Consider the following 22,989-nt stretch of genomic DNA (forward strand, 5'->3'; position numbering starts at 1 on the left):
GAACAGTCTCATAATTCACAAATGCACACGCTGATCCACAAATGCACGGGACAAAATTCACAAATGCACAGACCGCACCACAAATGCACAGGACAAAATTCACAAATGCACAGACCGATTCACAAATGCACACACTGATCCGCAAATGCACAGGACAAGATTCACAAATGCACAGACGATTCACAAATGCACACAACAATTCACACGTGCGCAGGACAAGATACACAAATGTATTTTTGATGCACACACAAATATAACCTGATTTCCAAACGTTTTTTGTCTGTGAGATGTGCTGGATTTGCGTGTGACTTTTGAAACTCCCCTGACATGACTCGATCCACAAATATGTTTTTTTTAACACGAAAGGATCTGCAACCAATCAGATGTCTTCCTTTGTTTCAGCCAATCATAAGAGCGCACCCCACGTGGGGGACGATTTACTTGTAAACCAAACCACATTCTATTGAGAGGATATTACATGTGGGACCACCCTCGAAGATAAAATAGGTGACTTTGTCCTCAATAACCTGTTGATCCTTGGAGAAACAGAAAACCAAAGTGTTCAACTTTTAAAAGATGCTTGATAAAAAACCATCTCAAGTCTTAAGACTGATTAAAAACAAACATGGTAAACAACTCCTTAATGCTTATAGAGATCTGAAGATACTTGAAGATGACCAATGCCCCTGCGTCTCAGCATTTCTCATATTTTATTAGGGCCCGAGCACTTACAGTGCGAAGGCCCTATTATATCTGTAGGAGTTCTCGTTTTTCTCGTTTTTAGTTTTCTTCCGATGAAATGAGGGTCTTTTTGCCCCCCTAAACGTGCCCCCCCTAGAAAACTTCGTGCCTCGAGCCCCACAATACGGTTTGACGTACATGCACGAAAATCGGTACACACCTGTATCATGTCGCAACTTAAAGGTGACCTATTATGAAAAACACGTTTTTTCTTGTTTTAACATATATAAAGTGGTCTCCCCTCAGCCTGCCAACACAGGGAAGATGAAATCCCATGGAATTCTGCAGGGTCTGTTCACCCCGCCCGGAGGATGCTTCCAGTGTCATGTAAATTCTACGAGCCGTTCAGAATCTGCGCCTATGGTGACGTCACCATAGGCGCAGAGGTTCGTAAAAATGTAAAAATGAGGCATCGACATCGACACTTACCCTCATAAAAGGATCAGTTACAACAGCACGGACCCGGCAACTGCACACGAGTCAGCGGTAAGTCACGTTATTTTTTTTATGTTATTTATATTTGTCTACAAGTATGATCTTTGCATGGGCTAAGTATTTAGCTTAGCTCCGGAGCACCGGTGCCGCTCACGGAGCTGCCGGAGCTGCTCACAGACCGGACCGGTGAGGAGCCCTGGTGTTCCCTAACGGAGTGTTAGGTAACAGCGGAGCTCTATTAGTAATACATTTTTCTTCTGTTTATGGTTTCAGATCTTCCAAGCACCTGAATCTGTTCAATGACACCTTCAGAAAACGCACGGTCCTTCCTTGGGCCAGCAATAGTGCATAGGCTGACCAAACGTCTTCTTTTCCCCGGACATGTCCACTTTTTACGTCCTGTCCGGGGCGTCCGGGGGGGTTTTATAAATTGATGATAATGGTTTTCCTTTTGTGTGTGTGTGTGTGTGTGTGTGTGTGTGTGTGTGTGTGTGTGCGCCCCCCGGTTATCCTTGTTTGGTTCAACGTGTGACGTAATCCCCGAGAGCCTGCCTTGTGGGCGGATCTCCAACACTCAACACTCAGGTTCAGCAGCAGACAGCGGCGGTCTCGCTTACCGGGCACACGCTCCCAAAATGCCGAAGCGAAAATGCAGCTTCACAGATACACTGAAAAAAATAATTCCAATGTACAAACCCGGTCGGGACATATGGGAGGCTGAGTGCACCGTGTGCAAAGCTGGCACTTATGTTTCTGTGTCCAATAAAGGTGCCGGGGACCATGCAGCTCACATCCACACAGAAACACATAAGAAGCCAGTGCGAGTGAGAGTAGCTCTTCAAAGTTGACCGAGTTCTTTGTTAGACCCGGAAAAACAGAGGATGCTGTAAATGCAGCGGAGGGTGCATTGGAATTTCATACTGTGAAACACCACAACAGTTACAGATCCATGGATTGCACTAGTGTCTTGCTACAAACAGCATTTCCAGACTCTGACATTATGTACATTACACTGAAAAGTTAGTGAGAGATATTTTGTTAAAGTTGGATTTTCTAATACAGAAGAGGTATTATTTAGAACATTATTTCATTTTTTTTTTTTATTTGTCCAGTAAGACTTGAAAAGAGAGCTATTATTTTACAAGTTGATTTTTGTAATACAGAAGAGACATTATTTCAATCATTATATCATTCCAGAGATTTTACATTTATTTTACATTCATATTTATTTATTTTTATATTTGAAACTTGAAAAGGATTATTATTTTAGACATAATAAAGAAAGTTGAGTAACTTCTGAGAAGCCTATCTGAATTTCTGTCTTTGAGAGATATTATTTTGTAGTATAACTGATTATTCTATCCATACATATAAACTTTAAATATATTAAAATTGTAAGGAATCTTTGAGTAAACTGCGAGTAGCATTTAAGTAGGCTATCTCATGGCCGGGCCGAGTGTCCTTTTTTTTGAAAATCAAAATATGGTCACCCTAATAGTGCATAAATGTTATTTATATACAACTTATGTTCTATTTTTTTTACAATAAAGTTTCCATTTGTGAAAATTCAGTGTTGTGATTTCTTTACAGTTAACATGATTCATTTGTCTTGTAACATAAGAAGTGAAATGATGAATTTGAGTAAATAACTGTGGTGTAACTGTTTAGAATTCAATTAAATCTTCCTGTGTGAATTAGTGTGAAGACGAGGTAACTTAAGGCTGATTTATGGTTCCGTGTTACACCAACGCAGAACCTACGGCGTACGGTACGCGTCGATTTAACGCAGAACCGTAAATCAGGCTTTAAGATCCGTTTCCACCGTGTAACTTAATGCGAGCGTCCGACTATCACGTCGAGCTGCGTGACATCGGACGCTTTCTGTCCACACTGAAACCGTTAAACTCACGGCCAGTTAGGACAGTCCAATACTGATTGGTCGATATTTGATAGTTCCTATTTTCTGCCAGATTTTTTGAATGGTTTGACATAAAGAGTCATGGGTGGTGTCATCGGACTTAGTTTTGAGTCCTTGATCTTTATGGGTGAAAATTGAACGTCCGAGGGCCCGTTCATCGCTGCTTGCAGCTTTAATTTATTTACTTTTATTTTTATTATATTATAATTGTATTTATTTATTTATTTATTTATTTATTTATTTATTTATTTATTTATTTATTTATTTATTTATCTAAAGTAGTTTTTTTTACTTTTCTTTACTTTTGACCCTCCTTTTGTTAATGTCCAGAATGTGTTGTCTGCCTCATAAATCTACATGCTGTTTTATATGTTTTATATGCCTCAAGGATTTTTCCACTATTCAAGTGTTCAATAAAACAACAAACAAACTCGTAAATAAGGCCAACTAAAAAGCTGAATGTTGGTTCCGTCTATCAACCAGGGAGAAACAGCAGTCAGCTCCAGTCCAGCCGCCTCTCCGTTTAAAATGTGCTCGACTCCTAGAAGCTGCAGCGACGATGAAACACTTCTTCTTCTGGCAGGCAGGCTGCACGCTGATCCGCTGCGCATGTGCCGCTCTCCGGTACTGCACGTTCTACTCTGACCAGCAGATCATTCATTTATTCATTTCTGGACAAACATGAGCGTTGGCCCGATGGTTACTGAACATCACTCCTACAGGTGTTTACAGCAATTACAGACGACGTAAAGCACCTTACTGTCATAAACTTTACTTTCACAAGAAAAATTACAAACTCAGATGTAAACATAAGTACATCAGATTGATAAAACAATCACACCTATTAAATTGAGATTGCATAAAGGCAAAGGAAGAAAATAAATAAGTATAAAAATAAATAAATAAGAATGAAAAAAATAAATAAACAAATGAATGAAAAATAAGAATAATAAATAAGGAAGGAAAATCATATTGACAAGTACTAGAGGTTCAGAAAATGTTTTTTGTAAATTATGAGAAACAGACAAAAATAATTTGAACAAAAAATTTGAGTTTACAATGTACTTGTGTAAATGTTTAATAAAAACATAAATAAATAAATATATTACATACAACCATATAATTTACCACATCCAACATGGCTGACGCGGTAACGTATCCCAGCAACGGGCCTCCCCGCTCAATGAGGCGTCTACGTTTATATGTCTATGAGGTGAGGGTCCATTCTGCCATCCGGTGGTGATATGTAGTAACTGCACAAAGTGTAAAGTTTTTTTGTTTTTTTATTCTCGATTTTTTACCCATTTAATCACCCAGTGCTCCCAGTGACAGTCCTGGGCATTGCTCCCCTCTGCCAGTTCCAGATGTGGGGGGCAGCGGAGCAGAAGGCTCAGTCTCCCATGGAGCAAAGCGGAAGATTTAGAAAGGCATGTACTCACTTATATTTACAATACTAATATTTTACAATAAGATGTAAAAAGGCATATAATGACTAATATTACATGGTAAGACGGTAACAAGACTCTTTCTAGAGGAACTAGTGCAAAAACAATCTTCAACTGTCCTCAGCCATTAATATATGTAATTGCAGTCTGTAATCGATGAATACTTCTGTAATTAAGGCGAATTAGACATGATAATGTGGTTAAATGGAACAAACGTGTAGTAACTATTGTTACCACAAGAGGGCAGTCTGTTCTCGTCATCACACCAGTCATCAAACTGTCTGTAGAAAAATAAACAAAAGCTACAAAATGGTTTCTCTTTTGTTTTATTTAATCTTATTTGTAATGTTATTATTTTTGCTGCCTCAGTTTGAACAAGGTTGCAGAATATATAATTCGCTAACAGTCTGCTGTAAAGGGCAATTTGTGTTATGGTTACTTTACTGTACTTTATTATTTTATTATGCTATTTTACTTCTGTTATTATTATTACTCACTCCACTTATAAACTGCACCAATACCTGAATCTGCCTTTCATTTATTCTGTAAATGGGTCGAATGACAATAAAGAAGTCTGAGTCTGATCTTTGCTTGAAAAACTAACCAACAATGTTTTAATGGCTGAACACATGAAAAGTTAAAAATAAAAATCACAATAAAAGTTACAAGTTGGTTTGATCTATTAAATGGTGTCAATAAAGAAGATAATCTGGAGACATAAAACGTTAAACACTCACCGAAGGAGGATCTTCCAGATTTGCCGCCGTCCTTGGCTGCCTGAGACCGAAGCAACGCAGGTCAGTGTCATGTGACCGACGGACCATGATTTGATTGGCTGGATGCCGGCTTGGTGTCATCATGGTTGACTAGTTATCCTAGTGGCCCGAATGTTAAAAGTGATTTTCTGACAGTGAACTTTAACCTCTGAATTCGGCCTGTTTAACTTGGACAATCTGAATTATTTTACTTTGAATTTTTCATCTTCGACTCTTGAAATGTAAAATACTGAAAAAATAGTAGAGAAAATAAAGTGTTGAAAAACTGAGGAGTTTAATTCAGATACAGAAACATTTATATCTATATATATATTTATATATTGCAGATAATAAATACTTCTCTTCAAACAGGCCAGTTTCCCCAGGCCTTGAAAACTGCAGTAATAAAACCTCTTCTAAAAAAATCTAATCTGGATGCTACAACACTTATACGCCAACGCCAATATCAAATCTGCCATTTTTCTGGAAAATCATTGAAAAGGTCGTTTTCCAGCAAATCCATGCGTTTATGATGCAAAACAACCTTTTTAACGCATTTCAGTCTGAGACTGTACTCATCAAAGTCTTAAATGATATTCATCTGAATAATGATGCAGGTAAATCCTCTGTTCTGGTATTATTGGATCTGAGTGCTGCATTCGACACAGTTGATCATAACATTCTTCTCAGCAGACTGGAAAAGTGGGTGGGACTTACCGGCACTGTGCTTCAATGATTTAAATCTTACTTGCATGATAGGGCCTTTTTTGTGTCAATTGGAAACCATGAGTCTAAAAGAACCAAGATCACATGTGGGGTTCCTCAAGGGTCCATTCTCGGACCGATTCTATTCAACATCTATATGCTAACCCTAGCTCAGAAAACTTTCCTACCATACTTTTTTTTTTTTTCTCCCTTGTCTGCACACATATTAATGATTGATACCATGACGGTAGAAACCAAAAGTATATATATGTGTTCTATATTTAATATATATACATATATATACGCATACATATGCGTACACATACATAAATATACACATACAAACCCAGTGTTTTTTTTTTTTTTTTTTTTTGGGGGGGGGGGGGGGGGGGGGCTGACGACATCCACTGCCAATCCAGGAAGCAGGAACACACGGAAACACACGTCAAGCACTGGAAATCTGCAACAAAAAACCACAAACAAAGCACGAAACCGGCACGGAGCCAACCAAAACAATAACAGCAATCGACCTAAATCTTGAGATCTGATTGCAGTCTGAGCTAAGCTATCGCTACCGCTACCTAAACCCAAAAACTAGAGAGCCAGCATGCAGGTGAACAAGCCAGTGTGTATGTCTATGTGTGTGTGTGTGTATGTATATGATCATGTGTGTGTGTGTGTGTGTGTACTTTCCTACCATACTTATGCCGATGACACACAGCTCTATATTTCAGTGTCACCACATGACTACAGTCCCCTGATGTCATTGAGTAACTGTATTCATCAAATCAATGAGTGGATGTGCCAGAATTTTCTCCAGCTAAATGCAGAAAAGACAGAGGTGATCATTTTTGGGCCTAAAAATGAAATGGAAAAGATCAGCGCTCACCTTGGCTCCATGTCACTGACAGCTAAAAATCAAGCCAGAAATCTTGGTGTAATTATTGACTCAGACCTGAACTTCAACAGCCATCTAAAGTTTATCACTAAATCTGCCTATTACCACCTAAAAAACATTGCTAGAATTAAGGGGATTCTGTCTAAACAAGACATGGAAAAACATATTCATGCATTCATTTTCAGTAGGTTGGATTATTGCAATGGCATCTTTACAGGCCTTAACAAGAAATTAATCAGGCAGCTACAGGTGATCCAGAACGCTGCCGCCAGAGTCCTTACAAACACCAGGAAACTGGACCATATTACACCGGTCATGAAATCACTACACTGGCTTCCAGTTAGTCAAAGGATAGAGTTTAAAATATTACAGCTGGTTTACAAAGCACTGAATGATCTTGGACCAAAATACATGGTTGATCTGTTAGTTCCCTATGAAGCTCCCCGACCCCTGAGGTTCATCTGGATCTGTTAGTTCCTATGAAGCTCCCACACCCCTGAGGTTCATCTGGATCTGTTAGTTCCTATGAAGCTCCCAGACCCCTGAGGTTCATCTGGATCTGGTTTGTTGTGTGTCCCAAGAACCAGAACCAAGCAAGGTGAGGCAGCGTTCAGTTATTCTGCTCCTCACCGGTGGAACAAACTTCCTGTAGACCTGAGGTCTGCTCCAACTGTCAGCTCCAACTGTCAGCTCCTTTAAATCAGGGTTAAAAACATTACTGTTTACTGAAGCGTACTCCTAAATTAAACGTACCTGCTGTATTCTACTGCCCTTATTTTTAACAGCTTGTGTTTTTTATTATTTTACTTCTTTTCTTATCATCTTATTCTTAATTTTTTCAATCTTATTTGTTTTTTACTGTCTAATTATGTCTTGCCGCTTTTAATGTCAATGTAAAGCACTTTGAATTACCTTGTGTTGAATTGTGCTATATAAATAAATTTGCCTTGCCTTGCCTATATCAATTAATTTGCTGGGTGAGATTCAAAGACTTGTAAAGTTCAAAATCTGATGGAAACGATTTACTTCCATAGGATCGTTGTTTCTACTGATTTCTGTTTGAAGTGAAGACACAAAGGTGGTTTCAGTAATCTCTAATAACAGATAACTGCACAAAGAGAGGTATTATTTTGTTATTTAAGCTTTAAAATTGCACGATTATGATCTGTTACCTGCAGGTCTGGATCTGGACCCTAGTGGTCAACAGAAGAACTGCACGTCTGGATCTGGACCCTAGTGGTCAACAGAAGAACTGCAGGTCTGGATCTGGCTGTTTCCAACATTTATTTGGTCATAAATATGTTCCAGTCAAGTTGTACGGAGGCTGACACCAGGACCTGTTCCCATTTTGCATCTATGGACAGTAGTTGGCATCGAGGTTGATTTGTACGGACAAGATGGCAGCAACCAGAATGACATTTATCTAAGCGGCATAAAGACAAACCAACACTCATGTGATGACATCATAAACACTTTAATATTGTTCAGTAATCCACAAAACTACCTCCCTGAGCTGCAGTCTGCACTCTAGATGCTGAAACAGCTTTTGATGGAGGAAAACAGCTGATTATATTTGGTATCTACAGAAATATAGATTTGGTAGAAATGTGATCCAGTGGACGATGGACCATAAAATCTGTGGTTGAAATAAAAATATCTTATTTCCAAACAGTTTTCTTGACTCACTGAAACAGTAGGTGAGAAAATGAGAGCTGAAAACAATGTTACAGAAGACATCATGGAGGGTTTGCCTAGTTCTTCTTCTACAGTCTAAGAACCATAGAAGCACATTATTGTTGTTGATTTCTACTGACAAATGTACATAAACAGCATCGTAGTACATTTAAAATCAACAAAGCCGATCCCCGGGACCCTGAACATGAAGAAGCAGTTCTAGATAATGGATGGATCATCTTATTCATCTTGGTGAGAGATCACATAAACAAACACTTTACCATGACAGAGACCTGACAGTCCAGCATGATGTCATGGCTGGAACAGGAAGTGGTGTGAATAAAGACCAGGATGAACCCTGGCTGCACAGCAACCTTGTGCTCAGATCTGTCAGCAGGTTGTAACTTCATCTTGGCTGATTGCAGCTCAGTGATTCCTCTCTGACATCACAGTTGGTCACATGTGCAGCAAACTACCTGCAGCTGACATGAACTGAATGATCTCAGATGAACTGAGCTGCAGAGAAACAACATGGTGCTGTTCACTGTGAAGCTCTGACTGGACAGAAGAACAACATGTGGATCCTGGAATAACGGCAGCTTCCACTTTTAAAGGACTGGAAGAGGAAGAAGTTTCCAAGGAATAATTCAGAACAGTTTCACCAACATGTGATTCAGGTGTTCTGATTTAATAAAATAGATTAGTCACGTGGACATATAGCCAAGCTGGCGGACCACGTCACGTCACGTGACCCGAAGGGAAAACGGCGGACACGTTACTCAGACCACGGGTAAAATGGCGAAACAGCGCCGCGCGAGTCTAACAAAGGAATGGTTAGATGATGTCACATGGATCTACCATCCACGTGATCGGCTGAAACCGGAAATGATGACTGACCCGGTCACATGGTGACTGGGTCGCGCGTTATTTGACTACGGGGAAGGCCCCCCCCCCCCGGGTTACTGATGTGGGGAGGCCTCGAGGTCTAAGCGGTAACGTGCCCGTGTGGTTAGTGAAAAGGAAGTGAAACAAAGTACGGTCACCTCAAGATACACACGTAACGGCCGCCGGGCGGCGGGGAAGGCCGTCGGCGTGCCACAGTAATATGATCCAACAAAAAAACAGTAAACACAAGTCATGTTAACTACTTTAAACTAAATGACTGCCCAAACACAAGCGTCACGTCTCCCTAGTTCTGGTTCTGGAGTGGTCGGCGGTGTCCTGAGGGTTTTGGAAGTTCTCAGCTCAGTTCAAGCCCCCCCCCCAGCTCTGAAGAAAAATGGAAAGACGTGGGTCCAAACACGCTGGGAGGAAAGAAGAGGCAGAGGTGCGGGGGGCCATCACTTTTAATCCACCGGGGATGCAGTAACGTCATCAGCGCCCGCCGGCAGTCCGCTGTGAAATCGCTGATCACATCCCAATGAAACGCTGCCTCAGCCTTTTAGTTAAGTTCATAAAAGATCATAATCACAGGACGGTCGCCCAACATGATGGAAACAAAGATAGACATGTACAGACTCAACTATCTGTCCAACAGAGACAGTTTCTCTGACAGGAGGAGACTCTTGAGACTGAACTCAACACAGAGACACTGAACAACCAGAACCAGAACCAGACCAGAACCTGAACCCAGGATAGAGAGGTTCAGTGAATGTGGTGTTGAAGGTGTGGAGGAGGATCAGTCTGTCAGAGGAGACGATGTAGAAGGACAGAGTTCCAGTAGGAACGTTCACATACACTGCTACTCTGTCAGAGACGGAGGAAGAGGAGGAGGAAAATGTTTCACTGTTATTGTGCCAGACACGGTATCGACCATCATCAAAACAGTCCAGACTCCAGGAATGATGGTTCCTTCCAAACCAACAGTCATCAGAGTCTCCTTTCCTGCTGATTCCTCTGTAACTCACTGATACAGAAACTCCTCCTCTCCACTGGACCTCCCAGTAACAGAGACCCGTCAGAACTTCTCCACACAGCAGCTGAGGAAAGTAATCAAACCTGTCTGGATGATCAGGATATGACTGACCATCCTTCACATACCTCATCTTCCTGTTGTTGTCAGACAGTTTGATTTTATTGCTGACTGTGTTTGTGTCAATGGTGAGTTGACAGGAATCTGATGGAGAGAACAAACAACCTAGCTGCAGTTATTATTGATCTGTCATTGATCATTGATGGACTCATGAATGAGTGATGTGTCAGTGTGAAGATGGTTGAATGTGTGAATGAAATAAAAACACACTTACACTTCCTCAGACCTGGTGTCAGAAATCGTTGTCCAGCAGGCTCCACCCTGAAAGGAGGAGGGGGGTCAGACCAGCACAGTCTCTTTCAGCAAACATGGACATTACATGGCTCTCACACACTGATGAAGGAACAGTCCAACACTTGGACATATACACTTGAATGCAGCATCTCTAAAGTCATGTCCTGTGGTCGTCATGTTGCAGCACAGTTTGAACACATTCCTTTCATCTGATTTCATCTTTGCTGAATCAGCAGCAGGAGGAGACCATGTCATGGATGAGTGAAGGTGCAGCTGTTGTTGTGCTGTGATGGGCCTGAAAACCACACTGCTGTGGTTCTGGGATGTTTACTGGGTCAAGAACGGCTCAGAGTTGTGAACTGCATCTATCAGCTCTGCTGCAGCACCAGATGAGCTGCAGCAGCTCCGTCTGCTCAAAGATCTCTGTTCAAAGCCAGAGAGCCACAAAGATGATGTCCACAACACCATGAAGAATCCAGCGCACTGATGTCCTTCGGTCTTCATACCTGAGAGTGTCCAGTCTCCAGCGGGGATCCTCCAGTCCAGCAGACAAAAGCTTCCCTGCTGACTCTCCTGGATGGTTGTAGCTCAGGTCCAGCTCTCTCAGATGGGAGGGGTTGGAGCTCAGAGCTGAGACCAGAGAAGCACAGCCTTCCTCTGAGATCAGACAGCCTGACAGCCTGCAGACACACGACACAACACACACGCAGAGACTCTGAGAGAACTGCTCTGAGCCTGAAGCTGACTCTGTCCTTGTGTTCACCTGATGATCGTGCTGAAGGAAAAGTCAGAGGACCAGCAGGAACACTGGAATCAACATACAACATACGAACAGTCCCACTGCTGCTGAGGCCGACAGCATCCAGATGTGGAGAGAGACGTGTGAAGAGTATCATGTGACCTGAACATGTGACATCACACTCCATGACTCAGGTGTCTATCCTCAACACTTTAGTGAGTTCTACAACCAGATAAGTCAGCTGTGTTTAAAGATCACTTTAATGAGCTTCATTTGAGCTGAATAATCATTTGACTTTCTGACTCTTTTCTCAACCAAACAGCGTTTGTGTTTCCAGGGACGTTGTTTGGTCTGAAATGTTCTGAAGTCTCCAGAAACAATCTGATGGGTTTTATTCAACGTCAAATGATCAGAAATGGATCAATGACATAATATTGATCAGTCCAGCACCTTGTGGACATCCAGACACAGGCTGGGTCGAGGTTAGAAGAACAGACACTTCTGCTGCTGAGGTCGTGACCATTTGACAGTTATTGGTGCTCCAGTTTGATCATTTTATGGAAACTAATTCAATATCAAATAGGAAACATTTCAAAGTCTGACATAAACGTCTTATTTGAGAACTTTTATTGATAAGGAAGAGGTCAGATTAGAGAGGGGAGCTTAGAGATGATCACATGTGGACAAACTTGTTGATACTCTTCAATTAAAGGAAGAAAAAAAGAACCACGATCACTGAAATAACCTGAAACTGACTAAACTAATGTGGACTTGGTGGAGCCCTTCTCCTCGTTCATCATCCTCACACAGCTCTGACCAACTGTCTGTAGCACTTCAACCCGATCTGGACCCAGTTATAGTTATTAAAACTCTCATCAACAAGCCTTCAATATCAACCACAGTTCTAACAGTCAACAGTTGAACACTTGGTGGATTCTGACCTGAGATACTCCAGGTGACAGTGTGGACTCTCCAGTCCAGGACACAGCTTCTTCAGTCCTGAATCCTGCAGGTGGTTGTTACTCAAGTCCAGTTCTGTCAGACTGGAGGACTGAGAGCTGAGAACTGAGGACAGATCTGCACAGATGTCCTCTGAGAGGTTACAGTCACTCAACCTGCAGAGGAGATTAAAGAGAAAATATCATCTAATTTAAACATTGATTATGTAATTAGACAAATGATTGAATCATAGAATTTAAATGAATACTAATCAATTCAACTATTAATCCATAAGTGTTGCTGCACTACAGTCTTGATGAAAGCTGCATTTCTCTTCTCTGCATGTAAAGTTTCCTGAGATGAATCATTGAGGAGAACTGGTCCCACATTAACCTGAACTTAGTTGAACAGTGAATTTAACTGGTTTCCTCCAAGAACACAACATGTGATTGTAACTAAAACAGATGTGTCCGTGTTCGTCCTTACACAACTTTCTTGGCGGCTTTGACCACCGGCAGCAACCTCCGTAGAACCTCCTCTGAAGCTGAGTATTTCTTCAGGTCAAACACCTCCAGATCTTCTTCTGATGACAGTAAGATGAAGACCAGAGCCGACCACTGAGCAGGAGAAAGTTCATCTGTGGAGAGACGTCCAACCCTCAGGGACCGTTGGACCTCCTCCACCAGAGAACCATCGTTCAGTTCATTCAGACAGTGGAACAGGTTGATGCTTTTCTCTGCAGACAGATCCTCACTGATCCTCTTCTTGATGTATTTAACTGTTTCCTGATTGTTCTGTGAACTTCTTTGTGTTGCTTCCAGCAGACCTCGTAGGAGAGTCTGATTGGTCTCCAGTGAAAGACCCAGGAGGAAGCGGAGGAACAAGTCCAGGTGTCCGTTTGGACTCTGTAAGGCCTCGTCCACAGCACTCTGATGGAGGTCAGTCTCAGTGTTTCTTTGTTCCTCCAGCAGGTTGACTCCAGACTTGATGAAGGTCTGATGGACATGAAGAGCAGCCAGAAACTCCTGAACACTCAGATGGATGAAGCAGAAGACCTGGTCCTGGTACAGGCTGCTCTCCTCTCTAAAGATCTGGGTGAACACTCCTGAGTACACTGAAGCCTCTCTGACATCGATGCCACTCTCTCTCAGGTCTGGTTCATAGAAGATCAGGTTTCCTTTCTGCAGCTGCTCAAAAGCCAGTTTTCCCAGAGACTCCACCATCTTCCTGCTCTCTGGACTCCAGTGTGGATCCGTCTCAGCTCCTCCATCATACTTGACATTCTTCAGTTTGGTCTGGACCACCAGGAAGTGGATGTACATCTCAGTCAGGGTTTTGGGCAGCCCCCCTCCCTTTCTGGTTTCCAGGACTTTCTCCAGGACCGTAGCAGTGATCCAGCAGAAGACTGGGATGTGGCACATTATGTGAAGGCTCCGTGATGTCTTGATGTGGGAGATGATCCTGTTGGTCTGCTTCTTATCTCTTATCCTCTTCTTGAAGTAGTCTTCCTTCTGTGGGTCAGTGAACCCTCTGACCTCTGTCACCATGGAGACACACTCAGGAGGGATCTGATTGGCTGCTGCGGGTCGTGTGGTGATCCAGAGACGAGCAGAAGGAAGCAGGTTCCCCCTGATGAGGTTTGTCAGCAGCACATCCACTGAGGTGGACTCTGTAACATCAGTCAGGACCTCATTGTTGTGGAAGTCCAGAGGAAGTCGACTCTCATCCAGACCGTCAAAGATGAACACGACCTGGAACTCTTCAAAGCTGCACATTTCTCTGGTTTCAGTGAAGAAGTGATGAACAAGTTCCATCAAGCTGAACTTTCTCTCTTTCAGCACATTCAGCTCTCTGAAGGTGAATGGAAGCAGGAACTGGATGTCCTGGTTGGTTCTGCCTTCAGCCCAGTCCAGAGTGAACTTCTGTGTTAGGACTGTTTTCCCGATGCCGGCCACTCCCTTCGTCATCACTGTTCTGATTGGTTCATCTCTTCCAGGTGGGAGTTTAAAGATGTCTTCCTGTCTGATGGTTGTTTCTGCTCTGTGTGGTTTCCTGGATGCTGCTTCAATCTGTCTGACTTCATGTTCATCGTTGACCTCTCCAGTCCCTCCCTCTGTGATGTAGAGCTCTGTGTAGATCTGCTTCAGAAGGGTTGGGTTTCCTGCTTTACCAAGCCCCTCAAACACACACTGGCTCCTTTTCTTCAGCTTAGACTTCAGCCGCTTTTTAGGAACTGCAGCAGAAACATCTGAATACACATGGAAAAAAAACATTAGTGTTTTATAAAGTCCAACTTAATTCTCCTAAAGAATCAGGATGTGAACCGACACTGATCGACTCCAATGTCACGATGAGCTGTCCAATATTGAGTAGAATCACTTTTACCACCAAAACACCTCTGAACATTCAGGACGTGGAAGTGACAATAACATCTGGGGGTCCTGGAGTTTCTAGTACCAGGATGTTAGCAGTACAGCCCTGATGGGTTGTGAGTTGTTGTGTTCTTGTTATTGTCTGTGAAGTGAATTTTCCAGGTTTAGGATTTGAAAACAACAGAAGATGATCCAATAATCTGTAGAACCATCAAGACAATCTGGAGTTCAGCTGGATTCCTGGAAGAGGAAAACCAGGACTAAAATCTTCCAGTTATCTTGTGGTGTTGGTCGGTTAAACATGTTTATTGAGGTCCATTGCTGTCCTGTACAGGGAGGGTGCTACTGTAGGGGGGTGCTGGGACCATGTGGGGGCGACTGGTCTGCAGAAATGTTGAGGTGGGTGTCAACGGTCAAAATAACCTTCATGTGGATCAAGAATGCAGATATGATTCCAGCAGAACATTGTTGGAACAAGAAAAGCAGGGTTCCTCCCTTCATCTTTCAGTGGGTTTAATGTTGCAGCTCATCTGTGAATGTTGTTCATCTACCTGAGGCATTCTGGGTCATTTATCCAGCAGTTTAAATGTTCAGAGAAATCCTCTTACTGCTCTGCAGATGCTCAGCCAGCTCCTCCTGCTTCATTCTCCTCAGGAAGTTCACTATGATCTTCACAAACGCCATTCTGCTGCTCCTTCTCTGCTCTTTATCCTCACCCTCCAACAGATGCTCTAGGGATTCTGGGTAATCTGGACTCAAAACCCTCTGGATCTTCTTCAGCTCGTTCTTCACAAACATGACAATGTTGTCCTCCAGCAGCTGAAACAGAAGACCACATGAAGGACACAATCAGACGGAAACCACGGAGACAAACATCAGACCCATGTTGGGCAGAATGACAGTCCACTGGTCTCCAGAGACCAATGTAGAGGAATTGTTCTTATGTATGTACAGTCATTTGGTTGAAATCTAGCGCTGGGAATGTTCTACTTCAGAATGATCTATAATTAACTTTAAACTAAAGGAGGAAGGAAAAGGACGTGTGTGGGTGTGGGTGTGTGTGTGTGTGTGTGTGTGTGTGTGTGTGTGTGTGTGTGTGTGTGTGTGTGTGTGTGTGTGTGCGTCTTTATCTCTTTGGCATGTGGCTGAGTGTGTGTGTGACTCTCTTGCGGGGCAGATTGCCCCCCTGAGAGGCACCCGCGCGCGCGCGTGCACACACACACACACACACACACACACACACACACACACACACACACACACACACACACACACACACACACACACACACACACACACACACGAGTAGGCCTCAAACAGGCTGTAATGGGGATGTATGACAGCAGGGAGACATGCGTACACTGGGAATGTATGACAGGGGCCCCAGAGCAGGTGTTTAAGGGAGCCGGGAAGGCCTTGCAAAGTGCCACTGATAAGCACAATGAGCACAGTGAGGGTATAATATATTTTATGAGATCATACGTGTACTGAAGGAATGAGACAGTAGGAGCAATTATAAGCAGCGAAGCCATATGTCACACAGATAAGATTAGGAAGTGTTGCATACATATGTTCAAGAGAGACGTGTAGGCTTTGAAGTCAAGGGCAGAAGCCTGTCGATCAGCGTAAATCAGAGGAAAAGGCACAGATGGGTAGGAAAAAGCATATGGAGCTATTGGGGCCGTATCAAGCTTTTGTAGGGTATAAAACCGGGAGAAAAACGCACAGGTGTCAGAGTTTCCTGGGATCCGGATCCGTGCGCTCTCCTGTGAACCAGTTTTTAATTGTACTTTTTTGCAATAAAGACCTTCACAGACTACGTTTACATGCAGTCAAAATTCGGGTTATTACTAATATTCCGGTTACTGAAACAGTCGGAATATTACGTTTCCATGCGTGAGCAAACAGGGTTATCCCTGTTTACATGGTAATTAATCATTCGGGATATCTGGATCAAACCAGCGACGCATGGAGAACGTGATGACGTAATTAGCGTCATTTCCGCTTCTTCTTCCTGTATCCAAATTCAAAACAAATGCTGCTTCGCGTAACTTTTCGCTCACCTTCTTGTAAATATCGCTATCCCGGTACTTTCTACCGTTGCCAAAATGTTCATATCCTTCATTACATTTATGAAGTGATTAGTCTCCTCCTGGTCTTGCGTTTCTCCGTGTTTATAAGAACTTCCTGGACTCAAAAGACCAGGATTCCTTGCGAACAGAGCATGCGCAGAAAACAAATTCCTGTTCCTGTTTTAAAAGGGTTATTGAGTGCATGTAAACGCAGTCACAGTATTTTTGGACGAATACCAGCCGAAACCTGACTCCTGTGTTTTCTTCAAGTCCATGGATGAAGGAAAAACTTAGACGATGCGGGGTGGGAAAAAACTTAGGTTTATTGTGGAGGTCTCGAAAAGGATTTTCTCTACACCAGTATGGAGACAGACATCAGACCCATGTTGGACAGACTGACAGTCCACTGGTCTGCAGAGACCAGCATAGAGACAAACATCAACAGAACAGACGGAGAAGCAGTTGTTGTTCATGTACAGACCAGAAATATGGAGTCCAGCAGTATCTGATGCAGCTGGACAGACGGACCGCTGGGAGGCTCTGAGCTCTGCTGGTCCACTCTGTGGAGGAACCAGGAAGAATTAGCTCACATCATGTCTGTCCACACAGAGACAAACACCAGCTGAAGGTCCATGAAGTCCTGTTTGGATGAGGACAGTCCATCAGAGGACTGGCTGTGGTGCTGAAGGTTTACTAGTCCTGCTGATCCACTGAGAACGTACATGTGACCTCAGTGAAAAGTTACAACAAGATCGGGAACATGGACAACTGATGGAGACATGAAGCAGCTGAGGAACTCTGGATCATCATCAGGATCAATCTTCTGGAAGGTAAGACTTCCAGATGTGTCAACCAGAGGAAAAAGCTCCTGACAGGAAATGAAGATCTATGAGGAGGAAGCTCAGATCACCATCAGGTGATGGAGGACCACAGGGGTCCAGGACTACATGGATCTACTCAGGAAGAAACATGTGGACATTTCCTAACATGAGGACTGGTTTAAATACATTTAATGTGTTTAAACATATCTCACCTCTCCGAAGAAGAATGTTGGTCTAGTTTAAAGTTAATAAGTGTGATTTGACCGGTCGCTCTTCAAGGACAAACAGCTGGGTTCATGTTCAAGAGAGTCTCTTTTCTGATAGAGCCTGATAGAGGAAAAAAGCTCAAAATTTACATATTCTATTTATATAAAAAAGAAGTTATACAGATAAAAATATTCAGTCTATTTAAAAAGTATTAAACATAAATCATTGGCAGCGTTTGGATACACTCACCTCTTTACAGCAGAACGTTGCTCTCCTTTAAATTCAATAAACCAGTCCTTTGACCGGTCGCTCTTCAAGGACAAACAGCTGGGTTCATGTTCAAGAGAGTCTCTTTTCTGATGGACCCTGACAGAAGACAAAAGTTCAAAATGTAAATATTCTATTTATATGAAAAAGAAGTTACACAGATAAAAATATTCAGTGTATTGAAAAAGCATTAAACATAAATCATTGGCAGCGTTTGGATACACTCACCTCTTTGAGGCAGAACGTTGCTCTCCTTTGATGTCAAGAAAATCTTCCTTTGACTTGTCGCTCTTCAATGACACACAGCTGGGTCCAGGTCCAGGTCCAGGTCCAGGTCCAGGTCCAGGTCCAGGTCCAGGTCCAGGTCCAGGTTGACTCCTGTAATAATGAGGTTTGGTGATGTGAGTCTTGAGCTCTGACATGCAGAAGAGTCAGGGACAGTTAGAGATGCTCATCTCACCTCTGAGCTTTGCTCCGACTCTCATGTTCCCCACACAGAGAGGTTTTAGAGGGAGGGACTCCCTCCTCTCTGTCCTCACACTGGTCCATTCTGCTGAATTAACGTCCACATCAGCTCACACACACACCTTCATCTGCAGAGGAAACACACATCACTGGTGTTGGACAGAGATCAGCTGATCCTGCACTGGTTTGCTCCTCTCTTTAGTGTTTATGTCACTTGAATGCAGTCAGAAACCAGTGGGAGGTGGAGGAAGTCACTGATACAGCCGTATCTGCTGATCCGAGCTGCTCTGAAGCTTTCTGTCAGCACCTTTTCTCATTTTCTGTTTCTAAGATTAAAAATATAAAATCCTGTGAACAACAGAGTTTTACTGCACAAACAGGAAGTTGAAAATCTTGAACTAAGCTGAAAGAGACTCAGCCTCTATGTGAGTCTGGTTCCTGTAAATGTGAAGAAGCTCAGAGGTGAAACTGTCCTGCAGAGACACGTGTCCTCCCCCTTCACATCCTCATCACACAACAATTACACAAGCAGCAAATAACTTCCTCCAGGAACCACGCTTTATTTTGAAAGGCTCCACAGGAAACAGCAGTCTGACTTTAATGCTGGAGAGGACAGCTTCATTCCAGGAAATAAAAACACCAACGTTTGAAAAACTAATCATCACAGTGTTTCTGATCAATAATAAAACCAATAAAAATGTTCATTAACAATCATGTAGCTTTGTCTTCAGACACAAGTATGATCAAAGTTTGCAGGTAAATCAGAAGTGAGAACGAGTTCCTACCTTCACCTGTTTGAGTCAAAAGACAAAGTTCAGGATTGAAATAAACTTTGAAGTATTGATCTGGTTATCAGCAGTTGCTCTCGGTCCTCGGATCACCTCACCGGGCACGTTTAACGCCTGTTCTTCCACGTGTTATGGCAGATTTACTTTTCCTTTGACAGAGAGTTCGGTTGCGTCCACACCCAGCTGCCTTGTGAGCTTTTCCTGGTTCAGTGGGATCAGGAGTAAGGTTAGGGATAAGGCATGGAGTGGGGGCGGAGTGAAAACTCATCTAACAGGACGAGGGAGAAAAGAAGGCGAGAGGAAGGATGGGAGGAAAACACACAAGTTTAATCACCAAGATGGAATCTAACTCGACTCAACTTTTGATCCTGACTTTAGCTCAAGGGTTGGTGGGTGTGAAGCAAAAAGCAGGAAACTTCTGGGCTAATTTTGGGACGGATGCCAGCAAGATGTAAGCAGTGAAAATGCAGCCTAACCTCGGCTTTACTGGCATGTTCTCACAAGAATGCACATGTGTGTGTTGAGTGTCTGTACTTTTACCACCAGTGAGGACACAAGGCCATCAGCAGAGTCTGGCGGATCTCAACCACGGCCTCCTCTTGGTCTGTCTTCTGTCCTGCCTCCATGTCTGCTAACGAGACCCTTTATACTAAAACTACATTTCCCATGAACCTATGAACTCAGCAACACACCTTTAGAGAAATGCTTTAAGTCTTTAAATCATGTTATATCTGTATTTGATGTATCTATGTTTGTATGTGAGTGAGAATATTAAAATACTAAGTTATCAAAGGTATGGGTTACCCTGCTGATGATGTAACATTACCTGGGGAAGTAATAATAAAATAAAATAAATAAAATATAAAAAATAAAATGTATAAACTGAAATACATAAAATAAATGTATAAACTTAAATAAAACACAGCTGTCAAAGCTAAGTGAAAAGCTGACATCATAATATAGCCAAAGGGGACAGGAGGATTTTTGAAAAGAAATTGAAGTTCAAGTTCAAATGGGCCTAAAAAGGCCTCCAAACGGCCCAGAAAGGTTTTGAGGCGTCCAATTTTCCTGCAGACATCTTCACTATGAAGTTGTCAGGACTTCAGTGTTTCTAAGACTGGATAGATGAAGAAATGAAAAGTCACCTATTTCAGACTAATAGAACATATTAAATCCAGTCAACTAGTACATGTAGCATTACACATTATTTTAAAGTAGAGTCGGCTACTCAGTGACTTATTTTCCCCCCGATTTTCATAATCTCGCGTAACGCGTCTGTGAGTTAGTGACGTCACACCAGCCTGAAACAGGCAGCTCAAATATAGTTATCCAATTATCAGACAGTTTGAAACCTGCTGATTTGTGTGTTGTAATGATGATACGCAGAGCGTAGGAACCAAGTGTGGTTGCGTAGAGACGGACTGTAATATATCAGACCATGAGGCAGCGTGAGGTAAACTGAATAAAACTTTATTGATGTCGTCAGGTACCAGTCCTATCAGTCCTACAGCATCACCAACTGGTGACTTCCAGTACAGCACACATACATGACACCTCCCTTTCTTTAGATTTTTTTTTCTTTTGTAATATACAAACTCATTTTCACAACAAAAATGTGTTAACATACTTAACTGTTTCTCTCATCGGTACTCCAGCTATTAACTCAATTTCTACTAATATTACATTATAAACCACAACACAGTTGACTATAAACTTGCAACTAATTAGTAGGTCATTTCAATAGGACATCAGAAACATTTTGGAACCGATTTCTTTTAACATGTGTCCTTATTCTTTGAATCTTAGAGGAACTTTTATTTGCCTCCCATAACGTGTGGTTTTCACAGTCTCATTTGTTTTGTTCAACATGGGTGTGACAACAGGTGATGGTGACTTTGCTGCAGGTAACTGTTTCTCAAGTAAGAGTCTCTCCTGGACATCCTCACTGTGTTCAGTTTCTCTTCCTGCAGATTGTTCATTTTCCATCAGCTGTGGTGGATCAGGTAAGTTGTCGTCAGTCTCTGTTGGTTGTGTTACGGTCCAGTTTTCCTTTGTTTTCAGAATGTGTCTTCTATTCCTTCTGTAGATTTGGTCCTTGTCTGTCTGAACAACATAGGACCTTGGCTTATCATGTGTGTTCAGAATAACAGCAGGTTGCCACGTGTTCTGCTGTCTGATTCTCACTCTTTCTCCTTCTTTCACTTCAGGTAGGTTCCTCGTGCCACGATCAAAGTAGCTTTTCTGCTTGTTTTATCTATTTATCAAACTGTTTCTTACTTGTTTCAAGACTTGGGGCTGCAGCAAGCTATTTGACACTGGAAGCTTTGTTTTTAATCTTCTACCCATCAGAAGCTGTGCAGGAGAATAATTTACTCCACTCAGTGGTGTGTTCCTGTACTCTAAAAGAGCAATGTATAGGTCCGTGTGACTGCGGGGTGGCACCATTCCCAGGTGTCTATGTCTTATGTTGTCAGTATGAATGGGAGGATGTTGGACCGTTTCCCCCTCCGTCTGGGGGCTCCGACGGCGCCGGGGGCGCCCGTGGAGGTACGGTGGGGCCCTGGCACCAGAGGTTTCATCGGTACAGGGTAGCTACGAAGCTGAACAAAGAGGATGGAGAGGTACAGGTCTGTACACTGCTCTACTCGCTGGGAAAAGAAGCGGAACAAGTTTTTAAAACTTTCACATTTTCGGAAGAGTATGAGGAAGATCCGGATGATTATGAGACAGTTATGGCGAAATTGGACAATTACTTCGTGCCCAAGGTGAATACAATTCACAAAAGAGCCTGCTTCCATCAGCGCTCCCAGAAGCCAGGGGAGACCGCGGAGGAATACATCAGGAGCTTGCATGATCTCGCTGACACCTGTGCATTTGTCATGAGCCCTGTCACTCCACCTCTATCCAATTAGCTCCACCTGCCCCCACTCTGCTCTGCTTTACCTGCCAGCTGTACTGCATTCTCCACTTAACCTCTCCCAGTATTTAAAGCCCTGTCTTTCAGCTCTCCCATGTCAGATCGTCTGCAAACCTGCACCGGAACCCTGCCTGTCTGCTTGCCTCTCTGACTCCCATCTGTGACCCGGACTTGGATTCCACCCCAACTCTGATCTCCTGCCCCGGTAATGTTGACCTGCCTTCTGCCCCCGACTACGATTTCTGCTTTGCCCTCGACTGCACTACTGCTCCGTTTTCACCTGTTCTGTTGTGTGTGTGTTTCCCCCAGGACTGCCCGGATCCTCCAGCTCCCGTGATCGCTGCCGGGGGAACACACACACACAGACCCCCTGGACCCCCTGGACCCCCTGAACACCGTGGACCCCCTGAACACCGTGGACCCCCTGAACACCGTGGACCCCCTGAACACCGTGGACCCCCTGGACCCCCTGAAAACCCTGGACCCCCTGAACACCCTGGACCCCCTGGACCCCCTGAACACCGTGGACCCCCTGAACCCCCTGGACCCCCTGAAGCCCTCATTC

General features: G+C 43.1%; 1 protein-coding gene across 1 annotated transcript in view; it reads right to left on the minus strand.

Annotated features, from left to right (window-relative positions):
* Positions 1 to 19,033, minus strand: part of LOC133419547 (NACHT, LRR and PYD domains-containing protein 12-like) — a 183,256-nt gene extending 164,223 nt beyond the window's left edge. The window contains exons 1-7 of the mRNA XM_061708765.1: positions 18,715 to 19,033; positions 18,237 to 18,353; positions 17,441 to 17,519; positions 15,496 to 15,706; positions 13,002 to 14,763; positions 12,518 to 12,691; positions 11,344 to 11,517 (exon numbers count right to left, since the gene is read on the minus strand). Of these exons, the coding sequence (XP_061564749.1) occupies positions 11,344 to 11,517; positions 12,518 to 12,691; positions 13,002 to 14,763; positions 15,496 to 15,706; positions 17,441 to 17,519; positions 18,237 to 18,353; positions 18,715 to 18,803 (2,606 nt within the window). The 5' untranslated portion in view covers positions 18,804 to 19,033. The remainder of the gene's footprint in view (positions 1 to 11,343; positions 11,518 to 12,517; positions 12,692 to 13,001; positions 14,764 to 15,495; positions 15,707 to 17,440; positions 17,520 to 18,236; positions 18,354 to 18,714) is intronic.
* Positions 19,034 to 22,989: the final 3,956 nt, after the last annotated feature.

This window comes from Cololabis saira, chromosome 19 (genome assembly GCF_033807715.1).
Source record: "Cololabis saira isolate AMF1-May2022 chromosome 19, fColSai1.1, whole genome shotgun sequence".
Taxonomy (NCBI): domain Eukaryota; kingdom Metazoa; phylum Chordata; class Actinopteri; order Beloniformes; family Belonidae; genus Cololabis; species Cololabis saira.